The following is a 24,450-nucleotide window of genomic DNA, read 5'->3' as shown; positions in this document are numbered from 1 at the left end:
CTCCGGGATGATCCGTCTTCAGCTTGGCCTTTAAGGTCTCTCAGTGGTGCATTCATTGCTGTTCTAATCAAGACTATCCATTGTGCTGCTAGTCGTCCTCTTCTTCTCGTTCCTTCAGCTTTCCCCAGCATTATGCTTTAGCTGCCGTAAACTCAATCCCCACAGAAAGTATGAAGACACTTTTCTCCTGCTTCTAGATGGAAGTTTCTTTGGGTGTCGAGCATGTTAATTCCGGCATGCACCCACAAGCCACATAGCTTTTCTGACAATCCCTTTGCTGATCCTCACTGATTGCAACTGCAGACCAGGAGCTAGCAGACCTGCTGTGGGTGGCCCAGTTGTATGAAAACCCCATATTAACCGATATCTTTCTCTCCCTCACACACCTGATTTAGTAATATAGTGCTAAATGGCCATGGGAGAAGTTTGTCATTTGAAACAGCACAGTGAAGAAGTTGACAGTCAAGGACAACAAGGGCAAGAATGGTGGCAAAATAACTTGCTGGCAGGCTGCTTGAGAAGTGGAGCTCTGGCCCAACCCCTTCTCTTCATAGGCTTCCAGCAAAACTAGTTGCTAACCTGGGCTTTACACATACTTTACAAAATCAAATGATGTGTGTGGGGGTAAGTGGGTGGAAACGTGTACAAAGGAGAGAATCTCACTAAACATGTAGCTATTTGTGTTTGTATTCGGAAGTAAGTAATACTAGTCTGTTAAAAGACGAGTCTCTCAGGAAATTATGTTTGAGTCTAACCTTAAGTGGCACAGCCATGTTTGAGTCTAACTTTAAATGGAAATGCTTGACTAACAAGCATGAGGTTACTGATTCGAATCCCTGTGATATAGGAAGATGCTGAAAGGCATCATCTCATACTGCGCAGGAGGAGGCAATGGTAAACCTCTCCTGTATTCTACCAAAGGAAAACCACAGGGCTCTGTGGGTACCAGGAGTCAAAATCGACTTGATGGCACACTTTACCTTTACCTAACTTTCCAACTTCTGAGAAATTTTTCAGTAGTTCGATCATTAGGCTCAAATACTGTATTTCCTGAGAAACATATATTCAGAAACATTTCCACTCATCTAAAATTAAAAAAACAAAAACCCTTCATGCATTATATGTATATTGATGTGATTTTATATATTAAAATTAAAGCGTTAAACAGGTACTCAGACAAGTAGTCCTGGATCCTAGAAGGATGCAGTTAATCACACAAAAGCATTCTTTGGTAATAGTAAAGTATAGATGATCAGCTGCTGGCTCTCTCAATTGCTCGGATAAGAATGGGAGGTACAGAAATAAATGTATAAAAAGGCACCACTTCATTTGGAATCAATCACCAGTAACTACCACCCAATTGTTGGGGTCAAGTTCACTGATGGTTAGAAACCCAACTTTATCCATACCCCCGCCCCATCTTGATCATGCACTAAATAGTGGTTAAAAGGTAGAGCTCTAACTGCATGTTTTTGCACGGAGTAGGAATTACACTCAGACACAGTGATAGTAAGGCCCACCCACCTTGACTGTGTCAACTGTGTAAACCGAAGCCTGCTCAACACATGTCCCAAAATGAAATGGTAGAATTTTGAGGAGACTTGATGGATTGTACCACTGTTTAATATTCTTTCATGTAAAAACTCCCTGCAAGCAGAAAACTAGCACATAATGGAGAAAAGTTCTAGCTTAGCCCTTTACTTGCTATGCCAGTTTTCTGCTTGGGAGAGTTTGTGATTGTTTACCATAAAAGAATTTTGACACATGGGATTCCCCACCTGCGGCCTGACACCAGGCAGCCCATTCTACCATCTCATTCTGCTGTGTGTGTGTGTAGATACAACCTGAGAATATGTGCTCTTTAGAATGTGACCCAGAATCCTTTGCAACACAGAGGTTGTTGTGACATTTAGGACTCCAGGAGGAAATGGTAAGGCTTGAGAACCACTACAGTCAATTATTGTGATAGCCAATTATGTGTGTGTGTGTGTGTGTGTGTGTGTGTGTGTGTGTGTGTGTGTGTGTGTTGAGAGAAGAGTTTTTCTGGGTTAATTCAGAGTATGTAGTGAGCCTGTTCAGTAGGTGTTACAGGTGATCCAAGTCAGCCCAACTGTATGTATGTTAGAAAGTAGCTGGAAACCTTCTTCTTACTATACAATAGTGAAATAGTAGACCATCCCTTAGTCTTGCCCAGCAATACACCTTACTCTTGCTTTCTTTTGAGGGGAGAGAGCCCTGCCCCAAAGGGTCACACTAACCTGTGCAGCAGGATGCTCTCGACTGAGTCCAGATCCTCCAGGTTCCTGGTGACAGGTCTGGGGATCCTGTGCTTGCCCACGCGGAACATGCTGCCGGAAGAAATGCTGCTTCCTCATTGCCCGGGTACAAAGCCGCGTGTGCAGAATCCATCGGGTTTCATGCAAGATTTTGCTGATCGCCCAGATCGCTGTAGACAAGAGTAACAGCGAAGGAGCTGCGAGGTGCCAAGTTAGCCGAACCCTCCAAAACTGAACAGCCTTTGCCTCGGGGATGTGGGAAACTCAGTCACTCTCCTCCCTCTCCGGTGCCTGTAGCACCCGGCGCCTTCCACATCCTTCGAAGATCTCAGTTTTCCAGCTTCCTGGCAACATTCTGGTCATCTAAAACCGAGAGAGTCGCAACCTGCCGCAACTGCGAACTCTTCTGTAGATGAAACTTTACAAGCTGCTCTAGTCAAGCAGGTGGGATGTTAACCGTCCCGCCCTCTGCTAGTCTCCTGGGTCTTAAAGTCCACCCAACTAAGTGTTGCAAATTAAAGGTAAAGTTTGCCGTCCAGTCGATTCCGACTCCTGGTGCCCACAGAACCCTCTGGTTTTCTTTGGTAGAATACAGGAGGGGTTTACCATTGCCTCCTCCCACACAGTATGAGATGATGCCTTTCAGCACCTTTCTACCTCTGCTGCCGGATATAGGTGTTTCCCTGGGTAACATACCAGCGGGGATTGCAACCTTCTGCTTGTTAGCAGACAGTATTTGCATTCATGACACAAGGGCTGTAACTCTATGCAAACTTACCTGGGTGCTGTAAATGCCATAGAAGTCTGTGGCACTTAAAGTCTGAATAAACATTCTTTGGATAGGATTGCAGAAGCGCCTATGAGCTTCTCTCATGTTATTTGAGCACAGCGTGTTTGAATATTGTTGATGCAGTATAGACAGCAGCAGGGGCGTAACAAGGCTGGAGTGGTGGGCCCAGAGACAAAATTTTAAAATGGGCCCCTCACTGATACACACACACACACACACACACACACACTTCACAATATATAGTCATGTGACTTGCCTCTGGGGGGGCCCTCGAGGCGTGGGGGCCCCCAGGCAGCCGCCTCCCCTTGCCTAATGGTAGTTACGCCCCTGGACAGCAGAAGAGATTCCATTTTAAATTGAACCTGTCTTCAGTTCTGGCCAATGTAGGATTTACATTCATGAATGATCTAACCAAAAACTGAGCTGAGCCTCACATGTGGACATGTCATTAAGTTGTTTTCATGCAGATTCACACACTACTTACTGGCAAACCTGGGCTTGTTACTGAGGGTACTTTTGACAAGAATCCACAGCCAATTCTATCTTATGGCTGTACGTTCATACTTTTTACTTTTTAGGTGTACATGGAAAACATGCAGAAGTATAGAACCAGGACTGTGATATCTCCAGTTAAAAGGAACTCAGTTAATAGGGCTAAGAAAGATCTCCGGGGAGACCTGATGTGGTGCAGACTAGACAGCATAAGATGGGCCAATGTTCTGACTCAGTAGAAGGCAACTTTATATATTTGTAATCAGAAATCAAAGTGTAAGTATGGGGTCTTCATCTTACTTCAGTGTTTCCCTGCATAATTTATTTATTTTATTTCTTTATAATCCCTTCAATGAAACAATATAATCCTTTTTTTAAACAAAGGTGGGAAACAAAATGATATGTAATAACATAAAAAGAAATAAGATATTGCGGTGACAAGAGTGTTACACAGCCTGGACTGAATTGTGTTATTTCCCATTTTGTTGGTACCTGTTTGGATGAGAAAGCCAATGTAATATTCACAATAGCTATGTTTAGGAAAATATGTCAAAATAAGAAGCTTGTATTCCTTACAAGGTGCCCTGGTAGAAAGATGGAAGGTGCTCACTGCAAGATGTGTACAGTTACTTTAGTGTATTTATTCCTCACAAAATTTATTTCTGCTGTGATAGAGATCTGATTTCTGAGAAGGAAAGAGACAGATATATACACGATGTTTACATTATCCAGTTCCTTACAGCACTGTGAAACAGCTGAACTGGAGATTACACACAAACACACACACACACACACACACACACACACACACACACACACACATACACATTGGGGTGGTGGTGGAAAAGGTGACTGCTGAGAATTAAGGCTTTGTTCACACTGAAAAGAAATGAACAGCATTAGGTATTTCTGCAGGGATTTAGCAGAGTGCCTCTTCACAGTTCTCAGTACTTTAAAAACAGGAGTACATAATGCTGCTTTCTCAGAGAAAGTTTCTCTATCTTGAAGATAGCATTCTGATTCCACGGCTCCAAGTGGCTAATACATCTAAACAACAAGTGGAACCTGTGACAAAAAGTCACGTCAGATCTGAAATTTTATGTGTTATATAAAATCTGAAATTTTATGTGTTATAAGCAACAGAATAGGGCATTGATGGGCATCAGAAGAGTGAAATGTATGGGAGGGTCTTGGCAGGACTTTCTTTTCTATATATTTTGTTGCCTGCACATTTTTTTAATTTGTTGTTGTTGTTAGAGTTCCTTTCTTTATATTTTTAGGATGTCCTCTCTTTGTTCTTATGTTTGACATTTTCTCCCCTTTTTTCTTTATATAGCCTGTGGCTTGTGTAACTGTTAACACCAACTGTCATCAACTCAACTGTCACAAGTTTTCCTTCTCTTTCCCTCCCTCCCTCCCTCCCTTACCCACTTCTCTCAGTTCTTTCTTTCATCCTCTTCCGCAAGGGCTGTGCCCTGTTGATTGATAGGAGGAGAACAACATCCTTTGGGAACCTTCCTCCAAACATTCTGTGGCAGCAATGCACATGCACTCTGCTTCTTTGCGGGTGGTTTTTGGTTCCAGGAGGGAAGTCTAGGCTTCCTCCCCAAAACCAATATTTTTGGGCATGCTTTGTGGTCCCTCCCAATACCCCCAAATGCTCCTCTCCAGCCTTAACAGGAGCTTGCGGCAGCTCTGTGACTATCCACATGCTTGGTTAGAAGCCAGAAATAGACATTATATTAATAGTCAATAATCATTTTCTAAAACCCCATTAGATTTGGCTTCAGAAACCACTGGGGAAAATGACAAACCAAGAAATTCTGGGACGCAACTACATCTGGTCTAAAGGTCTAGTAAAGAAAATCTTTACAAAATTACGTACATCTGGTACTTAACCCCATATATAGATGAAAGGAAAAGAGACTGCTCAAATAGCAGACTACTTATTGTTTTACATGCTAAAGATAGTGGGATCTCCCCTGTTAACAGAGCAAAGAGGCACCTTTTGAAAGTGACAATTCTTCTTATTTAGCAGGGGGAGAGCAACTGGCTCTATCCACCCCCAGCACAGCAGCTCTTCAGTGGCTGTTGCTGGTGTCTATCTTATATTTCTTTTTTAGATTGCGAGCCCTTTGGGAACAGGGAGCCATTTTATTTACTTGTTTGTTTTGGGGACTTTTGTTGAAAAGTGGTATATAAGTATTTGTCGTATTTGTTTCAGTGCCTGCAGTCTTCAACAGAAATCATAAGCTGGATCTTCCCTTTGGATCACAGGCAGTGGCCAAAAAATGCTAAAGGGAAGATCCATGAACACAGATCTTGTGTGCCCATGTTTCCCCATAGAAGAATACTGCTTTAACTACAATAAAGTGGTGGAAATTAGCTTAAGTTAGAAAATGTAGTGCATACAAAAAGCAATGGATTCAAAGTCCACATTATCTGGTCCCATCTTGCCTCTCGCAGTGGCCTACCTTGATACTGCCGCCCAGAACAAAACTCATTCTGCACACAGATGAAAAAAAATCAGAGAACACTGAGTCCAGGTAAAGTGTCCCTTTTTCTGCTCCCATCTCATGCATTGGTGTTGCTTATAGGAGGAGAGCTGGTCTAGAGAAGAGAGCTGGTCTTGTGGTAGCAAGCATGACTTATCCCCTTAGCTAAGCAGGGTCCACCCTGGTTGCATATGAATGGGAGACACTCAAAGTGTGAGCACTGTAAGATATTCCCCTCAGGGGATGGAGCCACTCTGGGAAGAGCAGAAGGTTTCAGGTTCCCTCCCTGGCTTCTCCAAGATAGGGCTGAGAGAGATTCCTGCCTGCAACCTTGGAGAAGCCACTGCCAGTCTGTGAAGACAATACTGAGCTAGATAGACCAATGGTCTGACTCATTATATGGCAGCTTCCTATGTTCCTAACTTCTCAGTAGACATGCATAGCGTTGGGTTACATGTCTGACCCTGCTAATGCTGTATCTCCATCAATGTTTGTGTAAGACAACTGTAAAATTATACTTTTTGAAAAACAACTGCCTTAATTACTTTAATACCTTCCTTTTGGGCGTGTAGAAATTGTGTGTCCTCTTAGCTATGGAGTAACATTGTTCTTTCTGTCTTTACAGCGGTACAAACTGAGGAAACGTTTCAGGAGCAATTACTCACTTAAATATTTTTTGGAGAAGATGAAAAACACTTTGCAGGAGGGGGATAAAATATATTTTGGTGAATTAAAGATATGAATTATTAGGTTTGGTGGGGTAAAATGAGGGGAGGGCACATTCAAGTGCTTCAGTGAAATACACTCATATTATCACACACCCCACACAGGTGCGCGCACACACACACTCACACTCCTCTCTCTCTCCCTCTCTCTGTGCGCACACGCACATATGCATGTGGGTATGATGATATGAGTGGATGTTCACTAAAGTGTATAAAAATGTCTACAGAGATTTTTCCTTATAGGCATATATATTTTTATATTGATTGATCTGTGGGAATTGTTCAGATGAAAAAGGGGGCATGCGGGGAGGTTAAAAAAGGGAATTTATGATATGTCATTATAATCTGATTTTACTGATACTTATTTGAATAAAAAGTATTCAAATATTTAAATAATTAAAACTCTTATGTTCAATGGAATTTACTCTCCGGTATGTGTACATGCAGTCCAAGTTTTTGTTTTTGTTTTTAAAAGTAGCTTGTCTTAGAGGCTGATTCATTCATGGAATGCAAAATGTCTGGACTGGTACATGATCTGGCTAAAAAGATCTGTATTATAATGATCTGTATTATAAAACTATAGCAATATATATATAATCAATAATGTTTAATATAACAAATGTAATACATTAATAAATTTGCTGCTAAGCACTAACTGAATTTTTCTAAGCATATTGGAAATCAACATGTGCAGATGATAAAATCCAGAAATATAGAAGATAAAAAGAACAATCCAAAATAGCATAGCGAATATACCTAAAAGACATCTTCTTTTATGTAAATCTTTATATATACACAGCTGCAAGTTCTTCAGAGCTGAGGAGAAAGCTTTAAGCAAGTGAAAACATGTTTCCAGCAAATCCTTTAACCTTTGACATTGACAGGCATTATTTTTGTTGAGTCTTGGACATGTTGGCTTAGGGTCATTAAGTCACAGAATGAGCTACAGGGTGCTCTTTTATTGTCTTTCAGCAGGACATAATAGAATGTTTCAAAGCCTTGAGAAGAGAAGTAGAGAGTCCTAGACCTGTGGACATAGCATAGGGCTTGAACGCAGGATATTTATATTGAAATCTTGCTGTCAGGCTACAAAATTCCTACACAATTCATTGCTATAGGAAATAGTATCCAGCCCATATGTCGATCAAGTGTGACAACCATCCACTACTGTTTTTTATTTATTTATGGCATGCACATCTTGTCTTTTATCACCAAGAGGCCTCTAGGATGCTTAAAACAGTAATAAAACAGCAACAGACAATTGCCCACATGTTGCGTAGACTTATGCTGGCGTTTCCTATTGGCTCATGCCGCTGTGGATGTCTAAGAAAGCAACAGTGACCTTGCACAAGAGTGCAAGTGTGCAAACGCATATCTTTATTTTGGTCATAGACCAGCAGTAACAGTACCAATTGTTACACACAAGGGGTGTTCTGCATTTTCCAAGCTCCAATCTGTGGGGTTACTCCTGATCAAGCTATAGTTAAGAGACTTCACCAGTTCAACACGAGACTATAGCCAGCGATTCACCAACTGCAGCAGTTCAACTGCATCCCAAGCTTCACCAACCAGTGTTGGATTATAGCTATGGCCTTCACCAACCACCCCAGTTAGACTATAGCCACAGACTTTACCAGTGAGACGTTAAACTATAGCCAGTGACTAAGCTAATCCCAAATGGCTGGCCTCAGTCCTCACTCCTTGGGCTGTCAGACTTATCTACTCCCTTTGGGGGAGGTTTGCCTGTACCATGGGGACTTTACCAGCTCTGTTGATTGGACTGTAGCCACCTCCCAGAGTGTTCAGAGGGCTTACTCAGTCTGGGGAGATATGCCTACCCTTTTGCACAGAGGGGCTTCACCAATACCCTATTCCTTTAAGGCTTGGGGCTTGCTTCCTCTGGGAAGACTTATCTACCTAGCATAGACTCTTTCCAACTGGGTAGGTGCGGGGCTTCCTTCCTTTGGGAAGACTTACTTACCCAGCCAAGGATTCCCAATTGGAAATGGGCAAGGGGCTTTCTCCCTCCAGGGAGACTTATCTACCCAGCCCAATTCTATGGAACTCCACAAACTGATACGCAAGCAATACCCTAATTAGAGGGGCTCATCTCAATGGATGTGTGAGGATACACAAGATGAAACCAAACCAGAGATGGCTTTTATAAATTTACTTAAGGAAATAGATTTAAAGAGGTACAATAGCTATAAGGTCCTGGCAAGCAAAGCTAATTTTAACTTACTCTAATACAAGCAGTTTACCTAGCAATGGAAGGAAGGAAGGGAGAGGGAGAAGGCGAGTGGGAGCAGGTATTCATAACCAGAGGTACAGAGAGACCCTGAATGGCCAGTTCAATGTCTCTCCTGATGATTTCAGATGCAAGGGTTCAATGAGAAGATGTGGTGCATGGTGCTGGGGTGCGGGGATGCTGCAGTGTTGGAGAGGTAGAAGATGCATCTTCTGGACCTGCTCTCAAGTTGGGTTTGGAGTCTTCTGGTTTTATACTCTTCTAGGTCCTTGATTGCCCTTCAAGTCAGCCCCACACATCCATCAAAGCTCATAGTTATGACAGTTCTACCACCACCTGTCTGGGCTTAGGTCTTCAGATGTTCTTTAGATGTTCTCCTTTCATTCTCTCATCCTCTCAGCACACATATGGTAGCCTCTTATCTTCTGCATCTCCAGATATTCAAAACAAGTTGTTTACATTTTTTTAAAAAATTCAAATATTCGGCCTTGGTGTGGTTAAACACTAATTCTTCAAAAGCCATCACTTTTCCTTTCTGATCCTTTGGTCAGAAAATCTTTGTCAGACTTTCAAATAAGGGAATTTGAGGAAGGAGGGTATAGGGGCAAGATAACAACTGCTAAATTGCTATATAGAATACAGATATATTCCAGGTGTTCTGAAATACAGTAATACTAATACATATAGAAAGGCACAGAGTTGCAGAATTAAAAGCTCATTATTTCTAAGGCTAATACATAATTTATAAGGCTAATACATAAATGCAAGGCTAATACATAAATGTATTAAAGCCTTTGTCTCAGAGCAAGCTCACACGAGGGAAAGAAATGCGGAATCATCCCTCCTGAGCTGCATAACTAGACTTTTCCTAAAACTCTTCTATATTATTGGTAGATTCAAAAATGACTGCCACCCCCCCCCGCCCTTTATCACAGAGCTTGAACCTCCCTGGGCTTGGGGTGGAATCCCAGGGGAAACTCTTTTTATTTTGCTACTAGACAAGTACAAAAATCTTCCATGTGCAAGCCTACACGTGGTGAGAAAATTGATAGCTGCTGAATGCCTGAGGAGGCGTGTTTGCACCAGATGAATCCCCCTTTTGCCTCCCCTCTTTCTGAATTAAAAACCAACTCAGAGAGGCTTGTAAAAGAAAAAGAACAAAAAGAAAAATAATTGTATTCAGGTACTACAGACTGCTTCTGTCTGAGGCTTACTCAGCTTTTAGTTACAGATAAAAATACTCATTAGTAGGTTACAAGAATACTTCAAAAGCACCCCGAGTGAAGTTGGGGCGGCACACTTTAAAAATCTTGGTTACCCAGTTGCAAAGAACAGGTATGTAGGAAAATGCAAAAGCACACTTACATGCATACAGAGTCTTTTGTTATGCCCTAGGTGTATGGAGTGTAGGCTAGTGTTTCTTATTTCAGTTACATTGTAGGTAAACTATAATAGATCAGTATCAAGAACATGCAAAACACACACAAAAGGAATATAACTTCTAATGCAAAGTCTGACTAAACAGACTAGACTAGACTAAACTTAGACTAAACTTCTCAAAGCCAAAGCCCAGGCTTTCTTTTCTTGAACTCACCAAACTCCGGCGGAGAATTCAAGCTTCCTGCCCTCCTTTCTTTCCAGGACCTGCAGAGTCATTTTCCTGCAGCCATTCTTCATGGCCACATGTCCTTCTTTAACAAAGAACTGCCTTCTTCCTCCCAACAGCTCTCTAGGTCCCCCTATCTGTTGTGCTGATTGGCTGAGCCTTGGAGTTTACCAGTCTGTCAGTCAAGACAGGGTTCACTTCTGGTTAACTCTTTATGGGGAGGGGTGGCTGATCACTACAATAAAAATAGCTAACAAGATATTTTGGACTCTGCCAATCTAATACTATCTTCGTAGTTTAACCCAACAAGGTCAATCATAAACTTACAGCACATTCGGTGTCTGGTGACCTTGATGTGGTTTTCTTTTCTGTGGTTGTTGCTGATATGGTAGTCTGCTATTTTTGACATGACTAGAAAAGAGCTGAAAAAGCAATTAGCCAGCAAATTATAACAGACATGGCCCTTAGAAGCAGGGGTACAGCTAACAGAATGGCAGAAGTATCAGGAAGACTGGGTGTTCGTATCAAAATACAATGTAAATAAAATACAAATACAGTAGGGACAATAGGGAGTCTTCTGGTTCAACTGTTAACCAGTCTGCTGCAAACCAGGGTGGTTCGACCCAAACAACTCCTTAATCAAAACCTGTCTAACTGTTACTAATTTGAATAGCTGCAGCACAGTACCTAGCCACTTGAGAAGTAATCATATCATTATCCCCAGCTAAAAGTATGTTCACCCAGCAAACTTCAGGCTGTCCAGGGACATGCAATAACAGTGGCATTATTAACAATTCACATAACTCTAAATAAAATCTACAATTTAAAAGCACATGCTCCACCATTTCAATCTTGCCATCATGGCAGGGATGTAATCTTTTGCAGAATGGTACTCCAGAATACTTTCCCAGTAACACAGCCGATGGCATGGCTTTACAATGGGCCAGAGTAAAAGCTCTTCTCTGTGTGCAAACACTTAAAGTTACATGACTGCACTTCAGGAGTACAGCATACTCTTGAAGCAATGTAAGTTGTGTTCCTGAAGTGCCGGTGCACAATTTTGAGTATTTGCACACTTGTGCTCTTGTGCAAGACCATTGGTACTACTTTGGACACCTGCAGCAGTGTGGACCTATTTGAAATGCTGGCATAAGTTTGCATAATATGTGGGACAATGAAAATACAATAATAAATTTAAAATAAAGTGCAGAGATAAATGTAGTAGACCAGAGGATTCAAAATAGGAACTAAACCTATTAATCACCGACATTATTAAAAGTACTGGAAAACTAGAGGGACTTCACTTGGTACCAAAAAGAAAGCAAAGATAGTGCCAGGTAAACTGTTTAAAGAAAGAGTTCCAATATTTAAAGAGAGAGCACTAACACAAAAGGCCCTCTCTTGGATTATTGGATATTTGAGAACAGCAACACAAACTCTAAGAACTATTTACTGCCTGCAACTTGCTGGAAAAATCCAGGACATAAAATTTAGGTGGGTGAAAAAATCCAAATACAAATTGTCTCTGATTTCTGTCATGCCTCATGAAGCTGGCTGTGCCTATCTCCCAGCAAGAACTCACTGAGGAAGCTATGCATAAGTCAAGGTCACAAAGCTGAAGACACAAGCCGGGAAGTCAGATATATGAGGAAGTGAGCGTAGGTCAGGCTGAGTCACAGGCCAAGGTCTAAGCCTGGCAGTCAGGTCTATGCAGGAGCAAGGTAAGTCAGGTCAAGTTTCACACTAAGGTCAAGCTGGGAAGTCAGGTCTACATAGGAACAGCCTTCTGCTACAAAACTAAAACCACTTCCTCAATTATTTCACATGGCCTTTCTCATCCTGAGACCCAAGGCCGGCTCCAAGTTTGAAGGGGTTTCCTCCAGCATGGAGGAAACACCCCCACCCCGGTTCATTGGGAACTTGGCATTGTTGGATGGATTGTATCTTTTCTGCTGCCAAAGGTAGCAGCAGCAAAAGCAACAAAGCTCCTCCTCCATGTCCACTTCTTCTCATTTCGTCCCTTCTGTGGGTACCAATGGGGCTAAAAGAAGCATGAAAGAATTGTGCTCCATCGCTTCTGCTCCCTCTCTCTCGTCTATGGCATCTGCAAATGAAAGATTTTCTCTAGCAGCTTCACTCACTGGGCCTCATGCAGGACTCTCTGGGGGAAAGCCGACATTTGTTGATGGGATTATAGGAGAGGAGGAAATGTAAGAGTAACAACTTTGAAAGGAGCTGTTCTGTTGCTGCTGCTACTATATGAAGGCTAGTCATGTAGATACAGGTAGACAGGCATCAGCCCTTGGCAGCTGTCTCTGGCGTTGACCTCTGATGCTGGCTCTCATGAAGCATTCTGGGCTTAGCTCTCAACATAGTTGATAAGACTGGGTGCCACCCATCTAACCTTTAAATGAGGGGAATGGGTATCTGAAGATCTTAATTGACAGGCAGGTTTGTGTGGGTTAACAAACCATTGTATTTGAAGTCAACAAATATAGAGTATATACTCTAGAGCAGAAGTGGGCAAACTTAGCCCTCCAGTAGTTGTTGAACTACAACTCCCATCATTCCCAGACACAATTTATTGTGCATACAATAATACAGATGAGATCACTTAATACAGATGAGTTTTGTTTTTCTTGTTGAGTATACTCTAGAGTCTAGAGTATACTCAACATATAAGACAAAACTTAAGTGGTCCTAAGTATGCACGCTTGCTGTAGTGACCAGTCTCCCCTCCTACTAAAGAGTTAACCAGAAGTGAACCCTTGTCTTGACAGACAGGCTGGTGACCTCCAGAGATCACCCAATCAGTCAACCAGTGGGGTGGGACCTAGAGAGCTATTGCTGGGAATTCTGGGGACAAGAAAGGAGGTTCTGTGCTGGAGGAGGAGGAAAACATGTTGCATTGGAGTTTGCTGCAACAGGATGACTGCAGCTTTTGGAAGATAGAACTGCAGTCTTGATTCTCATTGGGAGTTGATTCTCATTGGGAGTCTCATTGGGAGTCTTGATTCTCATTGGGAGTCTTGATTCTCATTGGGAGTTTAGTGAGCTCAAGGATAGGAAGCCTGGGCTTTGGTTTTGGGAAGATTAATTTTGGGAAATGTTTGTTTAGTCAGACTTTGTGTTAGAAACTTATATTTCTATGTGTGTGCGCTTCATATATCCCTGACAATGTTCTAGTGTTGTTTACTTGCAATGTAATTAAAATAAGAAACACTAGCCTATGCTCAACCCACCAAGGGCATTGCAAAAGACTCTGTGAACATCTAAGCGTGCCTAAATGCAACCTATAACTGAAGCCTAAGACAACCTATTTTTGTAACCTACTAAGTATTTTTGAGTGTATCTAAAGCTAAAAACCTCAGATGGAAGCAGTCTGTAGTAATTGAATAAAACTGGGTTTTTTTTTGTTCTTTTCTTTATACAAGCCTCTCAGAGTTGGTTTTTAACTCAGGGAAAAGTGGGGAAGAAAAGGGGATTTCTCTGGTACAAAAGCGTCCTCAAGCACTCAGCAGCTATCAGTTTTTCTCATTCCGTCTAGGCATTCACACGGAAGGGTTTTTTGTTTTTTTGTTTTTTACTTGTCCAATAGCAAAATTAAGAGAGTTTTCCCTGTGATAGTCCACCCCAAATCTCAGGGGATTTCAGGCTCTGTCAATAAGGGGTGGTGGCAGCAGCATTTTAAATCTACCAGAAATACAGTATAGTTTTATGAGGAGCCCACCAAGGTAGCTCAGCAGGGATGACTCAACATTATCTTTCCCTCATGTGAGCTAGCTCTGAGACAAAGGCTGTAATTTGTTACACTTGCTTAAGAACTTTTTTTTTTTTTTTTTTTTGCTGGATCAGATCAAGAGCCACTTGGTCCACCATTCTCTGCAAGTTTACCAGCAACCAACAGGCATTAGGAGGTGCCCCAGAAACTGGACAGTGATTCACCATCAGTCAACAATCTGCCAGTCCTGGTATAAAGTAAAGCCTGCATTTCTGTCAGTTGCTCCACATTGAACTATCCCCTGGCTCAGGCTAGATGCAAGACCTGCAAGTGGGAAAAAGAGAACTGCATATGTACTGAAGTACACACTAGACTGGCATTCTCTCACACCTAGCATTTGACTTACAGTAAACTTGCTGAAAAAGTTGGCCAACACTGATCTAGGGTTTCTGTGTATGTATGGATGTATATACTTTGATTTAGTCCATTCCTGTTCCTGAAGAGGCTGCAGCATTTTAGCCAGCTTAGCACCACCACCAAATGTTAGCTTAAAAACTTAGCTTTATAATGCTTTGAAAAATGCTCTTTTACCAAGAACTATTGTAGTCCTCAGTTAGCTATGTATTAGGATTTTTTAAAGACTTTATGTAATCTTCCATTAAGTAACACTGGGGCTTAAAGCAGGAACCTCAGGGCCTGAGATCAGAACTTAGCAGGGTGAGCATATGCTTTCAAGCTTTAGAGCCCTCCTTTGGTGTAGGCAGGATGTGAAACATCAGCTCCTGTGATTGTCAGCTAGTATGAAGCCTCAAGATTGGCCAAGCCTGATAGCAATACTAGAAGCCTAGCCTTCTGCCTTCACTAGGTCAATGGATGAGTGGACTTTGCTTGTTCCATGTTAAGCTTCAGTCCCGTTTGGGTTGCTCACCTCAGGGACCCTGAGCTAGAGAGCTCATAAGCTGGATCAGGCCCAAGGCCTATCTAGACCAGTATCTTGTTTCACACAATGGCCCATTAGATATTCACCTTCCAAGTTTGGATTTGGATGTGGCTGCCGCTCTAACCTGGCCTTAACATCTTCACTCAGTAGCTTTATTTGACCTTGTTATTTACTCTTGATCTCTTTGTAATAGTTTCTCTTTTTAGATAAAGATTGTTTTTTATTTGGTTGCATAATGGAAATGATCTGTGGGGAGGATTTATACTTTGATTTGTGGTGATGTAGGATATTCACAAAAGGTGAGGCAGCATTAAAAATGATTGCATCCAGTGGCTGACATGTTGAAGAGCCATCCACTGCAGTAAGAGATCTGCATCCCTGCACAAGGCTGCTCTGAGCTCAGCTAAAGTCTTGTTGAACAGCAGAGTGTGTGCAGGGGCAGAGGAAAGCATATTTGCTGACCTCCCCACCTCCATTATTGTCTTTGCCATCCAGAAATATGTCCCTGAGGGTTGTGCAACTCTTAGGGACATATTTCTGGATGGCAAAGAGCACTTACAGAGGTGCGGGAATCCGCAAATCTGACTCCTTCCCCTCCCATAAGTGCTCTGCTGCTCAGTAAGACTTCAGCAGAGCTCAGAGCAGCCTCACTGTAGAAGGATGCAGCTGTCTTATGGCAGTCGGTGGCTGCTCAGCATGTCAGCCAATATTTTAACAGTAGCTAGCCGAAATGAAAAGTACCATCTCACTTGCTCTTTTTCTACAGTACCAAAATAGCTGCAATTTTATGCACACAGCTGGGAATAAGGTCCACTGAACATAGTGGGACTCACTTCTGGGTAAACATGCACAGAATTGTGCTATAGGACTTTGATTGACATGGCACAAGGGTTACATAGCCCTAATCCATTAAGTGGTTCAAAGCACATGAGAGAGAAAAAACAGAATCTGAAATATACTCAATGCTGCATTTGAATATTACTCTTCAACATGTTAGCGTTATTAAATACTGTATATCTATATACACTTTAATTTAAAAAGTTCTCAAAGTGTTTACATAGTAAAATAAATTAGAAAATGGTTTCCTGTCCCAAATGGGCTCACAGTCTAAAGAGAAACACAGGAGGGATTCCTAGCAAGAGCCACGGGAGGTAAATTATGCTAGATGAAATAGGGGCAGTTGCTCTTTCCCATTTAATCTAGTAGAATAGTTCTTAAACCTAGGCCAATGCCTTATGCATTTTTTACAAAAAGCAAACCAGCACCACCTAGTGTTGAACAGAAATATGCAGTTTGGTTGTAAATATATTATTTATTCAACACAGTAATAAATGCATATTTAAGCAATCAATATATAAGAAGACATAATATTTAAAATATTTGTAAATTTGTGTATTATTAACTATTACAAAAATTAGCAAAGTATGTCCAGATTTTAATAAGTCCTATCTAGTTCTTTTAAACACATATATAGTAATTTTTGCTTTCACAGTGCATTCCCACATTTAAACTTGCCATTCTGTAATGGTCAATATTTTTGTTTGTCTCCAGATCTGTAACACCTCTATTTACCTGAATACAAGATGCCTCTGAATTTAAGACAAGCCCCTTTAAAAACAGGTTAAATACAGGTTATACCTTTACTTACCCAAAAGGAAGAGGGCTATGAATTTAAGATGACACCCTGATTTCTAAAATCAAAGAACTTGGAAAAAAACTGGCCTTGGATCCAGGTAAATATGGTATATGAATTTCGTTGTAGTAACCTTGCCTGAGATAAATTCTGTCTCTAATAGTGACTGCTAGAAAACATATCATGTGGTTTCTCTAGCCACATGAAGAGCCAAACACCTGGAATTTCCAATCACTGGGTATGTGTGATTCAACTGAATGATGCCACTCTTATGTTAACATGTTGATTTATATTTCTGTGCTGATTTTGTTTGTGTTTTGTGTAGGGGTTTTCTTCTCTATCTTGGCTGAAGTCATTTTCTAAGCTGATTTGGGGACCTTGGTCAAAACCAAAGTAAAAATACTTTAAATTAAATCACACCTATAATAGAGATATGAGTTCCAATGTGGCAGGTAGAGAAGAGTGGGAGAGGGAGGACCATGGTTTCTTCCATGTATAGATCAATACTCTGTACATGTACAGAAGTGTGTTTGTCAGCGTTCCTGGGGCGAGGAATTCTCCAAGGCAAACCTTCTGCCCTCCAGAACTAAATTCTAGTTGTGGGCATGGGCACAGCCTCAGAGCTGGGGAAGGAGGAAAGTTCATTCACTCCCTTCTTCTCCTATCAGTGGGAGCAAAAAGGTCTGAGCTCCTCTCCGGGAGACAGTTAGACCAACAAGCCCATCCCAGCTGACCTCCTCATCCTCGGCAACCCCTGGCTTAATTAGAGCCCTGCATTTCACACACTCCCCCCTCCCCAGTTGCTCTGCCATCCCTGGCTGGACAGGTGTCCTGGCCAGCCAACTCCTGGCTCCCAAAAGGGACTTGTTCTCTAACTCCACCCCTTTCCTTAATATCCCTGCACCCGTTTGCAGCTGTGGAGTTCAGTGCATATCATTGCTATTTCCTCTCCACCAAGCTGCCATCTCCTGGGCTGTCTCCGCCCATTCCCAGCAGCTGTTGCACTTCTCTCCAAGCTCTCCCTGACTCCTGAGAGGTAATTACTGGGGTTGCCTTGGTGTTTGGAGCCCCCGGCTTCCTTTGTCAACCTGCTCTTTGGCTGGGTACACAACCCTGTCTCGCGGGGGAGGGTAGGAACTCCGAACAGTGTTGTATTCTGTGCACATGCAAAAGTTTCCATCAAGCAATATGGTCTATTAGAGCCTTTTCATCAGCTGTGAGGTTTAGTAGGGCCACATTATAGTTAAAAGTAGCTTTCACTGAATGTCATCAGTTTTACTGATAAGCTTTAAGCAAGTAAGGACTTGATGTCCTGGTACATTTTCTGTAAAGTCTTCTGTAGCCGCTTACACATTTATACTACAATTATTAATGTGCAAGTCAATATCATATAAAACTACAAGTCAACACTGTATAAAACTTAGTTTTATCATTTTTATTGCTTAAATAAATTAAACTGATAATATACAAAAATTAGCTTTCCAAGCAAGGGGGAAAAAAGACCTGTAACAGAGTCAAGCAACTAAAATCTACAGAAGGAGTTCTAGAAAAAAAATCAACATATATTATTATTATTAATAATAATAATAATAATAATAATTCAATTTCTATACTGCCCTTCCAAAAATGGCTCAGGGCGGTTTACAAAGAGAGATAACAAACAAATAAGATGGCTCCCTGTCCCCAAAGGGCTCACATTCTAAAAAGAAACATAAGACACACACCAGCAACAGTCACTGGAAGTACTGTGCTGGGGGTGGATAGGGCCAGTTACTCTCCCCCTGCTAAATAAAGAGAACCACCACGGTAAAAGGTGCCTCTTTGCCCAGTTAGCAGGGGTTGCCTATATGCCTATATAAATGGTTTCCAATGTTTTATAACTTTCTTAGACTTGGCACCAGATTTCTGATATACTGATAGTTTCCAAGTTTACTAATCTGTTCTGTTTTATTAGGATGTAACTGTGCTTTCCAGTACCTTGTGTGAATACTATTCTTGCTACAATCAACATTCAAGAAGAGTTTATTCTATACAAGTCTTCTGTGGCCTTTAGACTGACATCAGTTCTGCTCTTTTCAGTTCATTTTCTGTAAGAGGCTTGATGATATGGAGGAATTCCATAAAGTTTAGTATAATTCCTCTATCAAATGGATTGAAGAACTTTCCATGATGGTTCAGGAGATAAGAGTGTTTTGTTGGCTTGAGACACTCTGTTGTAGTTAAATTGACTGCTGCCATATAAAGCTTTAAAAATGAAATATTTACAGATGACTTTCAGTTTTCTGCATAATCTGTGTGCATTGCAACTATGATTCCTTTCTAAAGATACACTATTGCAAGTGACATTTTTCTAGACAATGCTCTTCCTTGGGTTGAAGAAAAACAATTCCTTTATTTTTCTGTTTGCCTTGTCAGAATAAATCCCTAATTTGTATATAACACCTGAAATTACTGTTGGAAACTGGGATCTGTGGCAATCGGTTTTTGGGTATTATTGTGTGCTGGAAAAAGGATCACATATGAAGAATCTGAGGTTATCAACACATATACAGTCATGCAAAGGCAGTTAAGAACCAAGAAAGATCAGTGACTAGTTGTGAGTCTACACTGAGGAACAATCTAGAATAGGTCAATAGTTACTGAGTTGAGGAAGCATGTCAAGGTAGATACAGGGCTACATTAGAATCAGGAATATGAACAGGGCTCTACAGTGATGTAGTTGCAAATTCAGAATTGCAGGCACTCTCCATGACAGCCCCCATGGCCATGCCCACCTCAACAGCAGAGAAGCTAAGAAGTACTGGTGCTCTGTCCCTACGTGGCTCCCCTCCACTACACTCCTGGGGCTGTGGGCCCATGCATAAGCAGATACAGGAGGAATGAGACAAGTTCCACAGACACAAGAAGCAAGCCATGGCCACTGATATTCTGTCAAGAGCAGAAAAGCAAGAGTAACAGGCAGAATCCAGACAGCCATCAAAGCTCTGCTTCAATCCACAGGGGTCTAGCTTGAATTAATCTCACAATTTTGTGCTTTGATGCCCCATACCTTGTAGTATGTGCTGTGCTGAGTGCCTATGTGTCAGGACTCATTGGAACCTGAACCCCCAAACAGCAGACCTCCTCCTCGATGCCACTGAGGGCCCTGCACAGACAAGGACCATAAGGAAACACTCCCTGACCAGTGTTCTCTCTAACAGGGATTCCCAGATGTTGTTGACCTCAACTCCCAGCATTCCCAGCTGCAGTGGCCTTCGGCTGGGGATTCTGGGAGTTGTAGTCAACAACATCTGGGAATCCTTGTTAGAGGGAACACTGTCCCTGACCCTGAGGGATTAAGACCACTAATCCTAAAGATGCTATAATTGTTGAGGCTGGGGTACTGCAAGGCCCCATGTCCTCCTTATTGAATTGGCCTAGAGTCTACAGGAATGAGCAGTGATCGCCAGTAAAGATAGAAAAGCAATTGTGGAGATTTTAATGGTCTGATACAATGAAAAATGTTGGGGAAAAGATTAGTGGGGGGAAATCCCAGGAATAGCTTAAGTCAGAGTAGGGAACCCTATTAAACTGCCACCTCAGCTCCAGCCCCTCCACTGGATTCCTTCAAACTGGACTCACACTCGCAGGTGCGAGTCCAGAGCAGAGGATACGATGGACCCTTACTGAAACTCAGAGTTGAAGACACAGTGCTCTGGCAGCCCAAAGTTTCTTCTATCTGCGCCATTTAGGAGAAGGCCAGCAATGACACCTCCACCAGATCAGGAGGACCCTGCTGAAGTTCTAGGAAGGGGCAAGTTCAGGACCCAGTATAAAGTTGCTCAGTCAGTGCTTGCTACTCATAGGACAGTTTCCTAAGAATATCTCTGCAAGCCTGCCTCCTGCTGGACTGCACTCCTACTGATGCTGGCCTCCCAACTAATTCCTACTTCTGCTCAGCTCCTGATAATTGTCTCCACCCATCATTGGTGGTGGGGGGGGGGAAGCTTAGAGGAGAGGCAACGTGTCAGTGAGAGCAGCATGTGCTTTGCATGCAGAAGGTCCCAGGTTCAATCCCTGACATCTCCATCTAAAAGGATTGTACTTAGCAGCAAGGGGCGTAACAAGGCTGGAGTGGGCCCAGAGACAAAATTTTAAAACGGGCCCCTTGCTGATAAACACACACACACAAACTTCACATGTTACTTGCCTCTGGGGGGCCCCTCGAGGCGTGGAGGCCCCCAGGCAGCCGCCTCTCCTTGCCTAATAGTAGTTACGCCCCTGCTTAGTAGAAACCCTGGAGACCCTCTGCCACTCAGAGCAGACAGCCGTGGGCTAGATAGACCAACAGTCTGGTTCAGTGTAAGGCAGCTTTATATGTTCAAAGTGAAACTCAGACAGAAAGAAACAGATCACAGCATGAGCGAACTACTAAACATCCCACTGCCCATCATTTTAGCTAGTAATTCTTTTAATGAATTGTCCTCCTATGAAATCTGACTGTCCCATCTTCAACTCATAGAAACTCAAGGTATTATAAAAATCCAAACCTACGTTTCATGCCTTCTTGTCAATTATAGCGACACTTACTATTATAGCAGTACTTACTATTATGAAACTACGTTTCATGCCTTCTTGTCAATTATATCTATCTATCTATCTATCTATTTATTTATTTATTACATTTTATATCCCGCTTTTCCTCCAAGGAGCCTAGAGCGGTGTACTACATACTTAAGTTCCTCCTCACAACAACCCTGTGAAGTAGGTTAGGCTGAGAGAGAAGTGACTGGCCCAGAGTCATCCAGATAGTATCATGGCTGAATGGGGATTTGAACTCGGGTCTCCCCGGTCCCAGTCCTGCACTCTAACCACTACACCATGCTGCATGGTATCACTGCCATGGTGATACTTATTATTCCTTCTTGTCAATTATAGTGATAGTACTATTACAATTATAGCAATACTCACTACTTTCACTGAACGCATAGCAAAACATGACATAGGAACATAGGAAGCTGCCATATACTGAGTCAGACTATTGGTCTATCTAGCTCAGTATTGTCTTCACAGACTGGCAGCGGCTTCTCCAAGGTTGCAGGCAGAAATTTCTCTCAGCCCTATCTTGGAGAAGCCAGGGAGGGAACTTGCAACCTTCTGCTCTTCCCAGGACAATGTTAAATATTCTTTCAGCATGTGTTATTTAGGTCACAAAGTCAATATCTTCTTTTGGCACAGGATCTTGGTAACTCTGATACCAGAACAGTAAAACACCTTGTTTTTAGTGGGTTTTCCCAAATTAACTCAATCAATGCCACCAAATAGTATATGCCACCATGCAATATTTTCTGTGTTATTTGTATTAGTACATACTGCTGAGTTTAAAATCCTAGCTGGAATCTTCCAGTTAAGAATAGTGTCCTCAAAAATCCCTTTGAATGAGTGCACTATTTTTAGCTGGCTGATTTTTAGTAAAGAGGCACTAGAGGGCATTAACAGTTCTGTACAAATTCAGCTCCTTGTTCCTCTATAGACTTTCTGACTGCAACATCCTGTATTGCTTAAAAGAAGGGAAGATTACAATTTATATGACAAAGCTGTGCAGAATAATGTGCAGTTCTCTTATGTAATTACTGTTTCAGGCAATATGTCGAAACACTACAAACACATACCACTGCTGGTGTGTATGAATCCAAATGGGTAGGCCTCTTTCCTTGACATCAGCTAAGCAGAATTAAAAAGCACTTTTTGCTTACATTTATTTTTATTTGAAATTATTCACCTGATTTTTTTTCAAATGTACATTTTACACACAAGAATACACATTACAAATTAGAACTTGCTAATATGAGTCAAAACTGATCATAGTAATCAGCTCTCAAATAGTACTCAATAAATAATGCTGCAAGGTATTTTTAAGTTGGGTGCTCTAGACAGATAACAAAAAATAAGCACACAGACATTATTTTGAAAATGTTACTCTATGGACATCCCTGTATAGCCTTCTTAGTGAGCTCTTCACCACAGCTGTCATCAAGCAAGCTGTGTGTGACACATGTGCAATAGAGGTCACTGTGCTCCATTCAGTATTTGTGTTAACTGAAAGGCTGATGAAACAGCCCTCTTCCACCCCACCCTCACATGTGCTTCAGTTCTCTGGAGTCTTTTTTGTAGGGTCCTTCGAGCACATTTCAGGTTCATGTGGCCTATATTTGGTTATCAGGTTCATGATTTGCCTATACTGTATGAAGTCTGGGAGAAGAGTGAGTGATATGCTACCATCTAAACTGTCTTTGGCTTTGCTTTGGGTATGTGGGAACCATTGGAAAAGTGCTTGAAAAATTCTACCCTTGCTGCCTGCCTGTGTGTGGCCAGCTGGTTGTGGTTGTGTGTCTCAACAGGCATCTTGAACTCTGAAATTTTTGGAAAGACATTTGCAGTGGTGTCTCAGAAGCTCACTGGTCATGATGATAGCAAATGCATGTGACTGGCTGGCCTCCGACTAGGAGCTGATCTGAGTAAGATTTTGAACATAGGAACTTAAGGAGCTGCCTTATACCAAGTCAGACCATTGGTCCATCTAGCTGAGTATTGTCTACACTGACTGTCAGAAGCTCTCCAAGGTTTCAGGCAGGAGTCTTTCCCAGTCCTATCTGGAGATCCACTGCATGCATTCATTCATCCATCCATTCATTCAATTTCTTTACCGCCCTTCTATACACAGAGAAATAATAAATGCATAATAAATAAATAAATAACCTGGAGCCTCCTGGAGCCGCCTTCATGCAAAACTGATGCCCTGCCTCAGAGCAATACCTCCCTTATATGCACCCAATAGTTTTTAAGATACGGCTGTTATAATAACTGGACACTCAATTTTTTTCTTTTTACTTAGAGAGGCTCAGTTAAAAGCCCCTTATAAAAATGATGAGCTTTAAAAATCCTTAAGATACGTACACACATTGAAGCCATTATTGCCGAAAGCACTGCAAAGACAGAAAGAAAGAGAAATCCAATCCCGACGAAAAGGCTACGCCCCATCACATGAAACCAATCCCAGCATAGATATATTCCAGTTATAGAGTTCAGGCATATAGTGGTGAGGACTCCCACAAAATATGGCCTAAAAACCAAAACAAAACAAAAAAGCAATGTTACTACTGCATAGAAAACTAACAAGTTACCCAAAGTCTTAACAGTTTTTACAAAGTTCATTCAGTGTTTAATGTTGTCTCATATATACAAGTCATCTCATACATACAGGTGATTTAAACATTTTCAGTGTGAGATTAGTCCTTCTTGAGTCCTGCTTATGTCACAGTTAAATGACTTCTTATACTTCAGAACCATATTGAGAACCAAATTTGTTAAGAAAAAAGGTGCCATCAGAGCACCTAATTGTGCTCATAAGTGGCAGACAGCAGTGGTCTTAGGGATTTATTTATTTATTTTATTTATTTTTGCATTTATATACCGCCTTTCATTAAAAGACAACCCCAAGGCGGTTTACAAAAGTTAAAACATACAATAAAAAGGCAAAAAAAC

General features: G+C 41.7%; 1 protein-coding gene and 1 long non-coding RNA gene across 2 annotated transcripts in view; both read right to left on the bottom strand.

Annotated features, from left to right (window-relative positions):
- The window catches only part of INTU (inturned planar cell polarity protein), a 56,517-nt gene extending 53,838 nt beyond the window's left edge, over nucleotides 1-2,679 (bottom strand). The window contains exon 1 of the mRNA XM_053254134.1: nucleotides 2,259-2,679. Within this exon, the coding sequence (XP_053110109.1) occupies nucleotides 2,259-2,347 (89 nt within the window). The 5' untranslated portion in view covers nucleotides 2,348-2,679. The remainder of the gene's footprint in view (nucleotides 1-2,258) is intronic.
- A 16,353-nt stretch (nucleotides 2,680-19,032) lies between these two features.
- LOC128327539 (uncharacterized) overlaps nucleotides 19,033-24,450 on the bottom strand; it is a 32,354-nt gene continuing 26,936 nt past the window's right edge. Inside the window, exons 4-5 of the long non-coding RNA XR_008308664.1 lie at nucleotides 23,863-24,028; nucleotides 19,033-19,170 (exon numbers count right to left, since the gene is read on the bottom strand). This is a non-coding gene — a long non-coding RNA (uncharacterized LOC128327539). The remainder of the gene's footprint in view (nucleotides 19,171-23,862; nucleotides 24,029-24,450) is intronic.

The sequence above is a fragment of the Hemicordylus capensis genome, chromosome 5, assembly GCF_027244095.1.
Source record: "Hemicordylus capensis ecotype Gifberg chromosome 5, rHemCap1.1.pri, whole genome shotgun sequence".
NCBI classification, from domain to species: domain Eukaryota; kingdom Metazoa; phylum Chordata; class Lepidosauria; order Squamata; family Cordylidae; genus Hemicordylus; species Hemicordylus capensis.
Note: the sequence above shows the minus strand (reverse complement) of the source record. Positions and strands in the feature narration are given on the sequence as shown.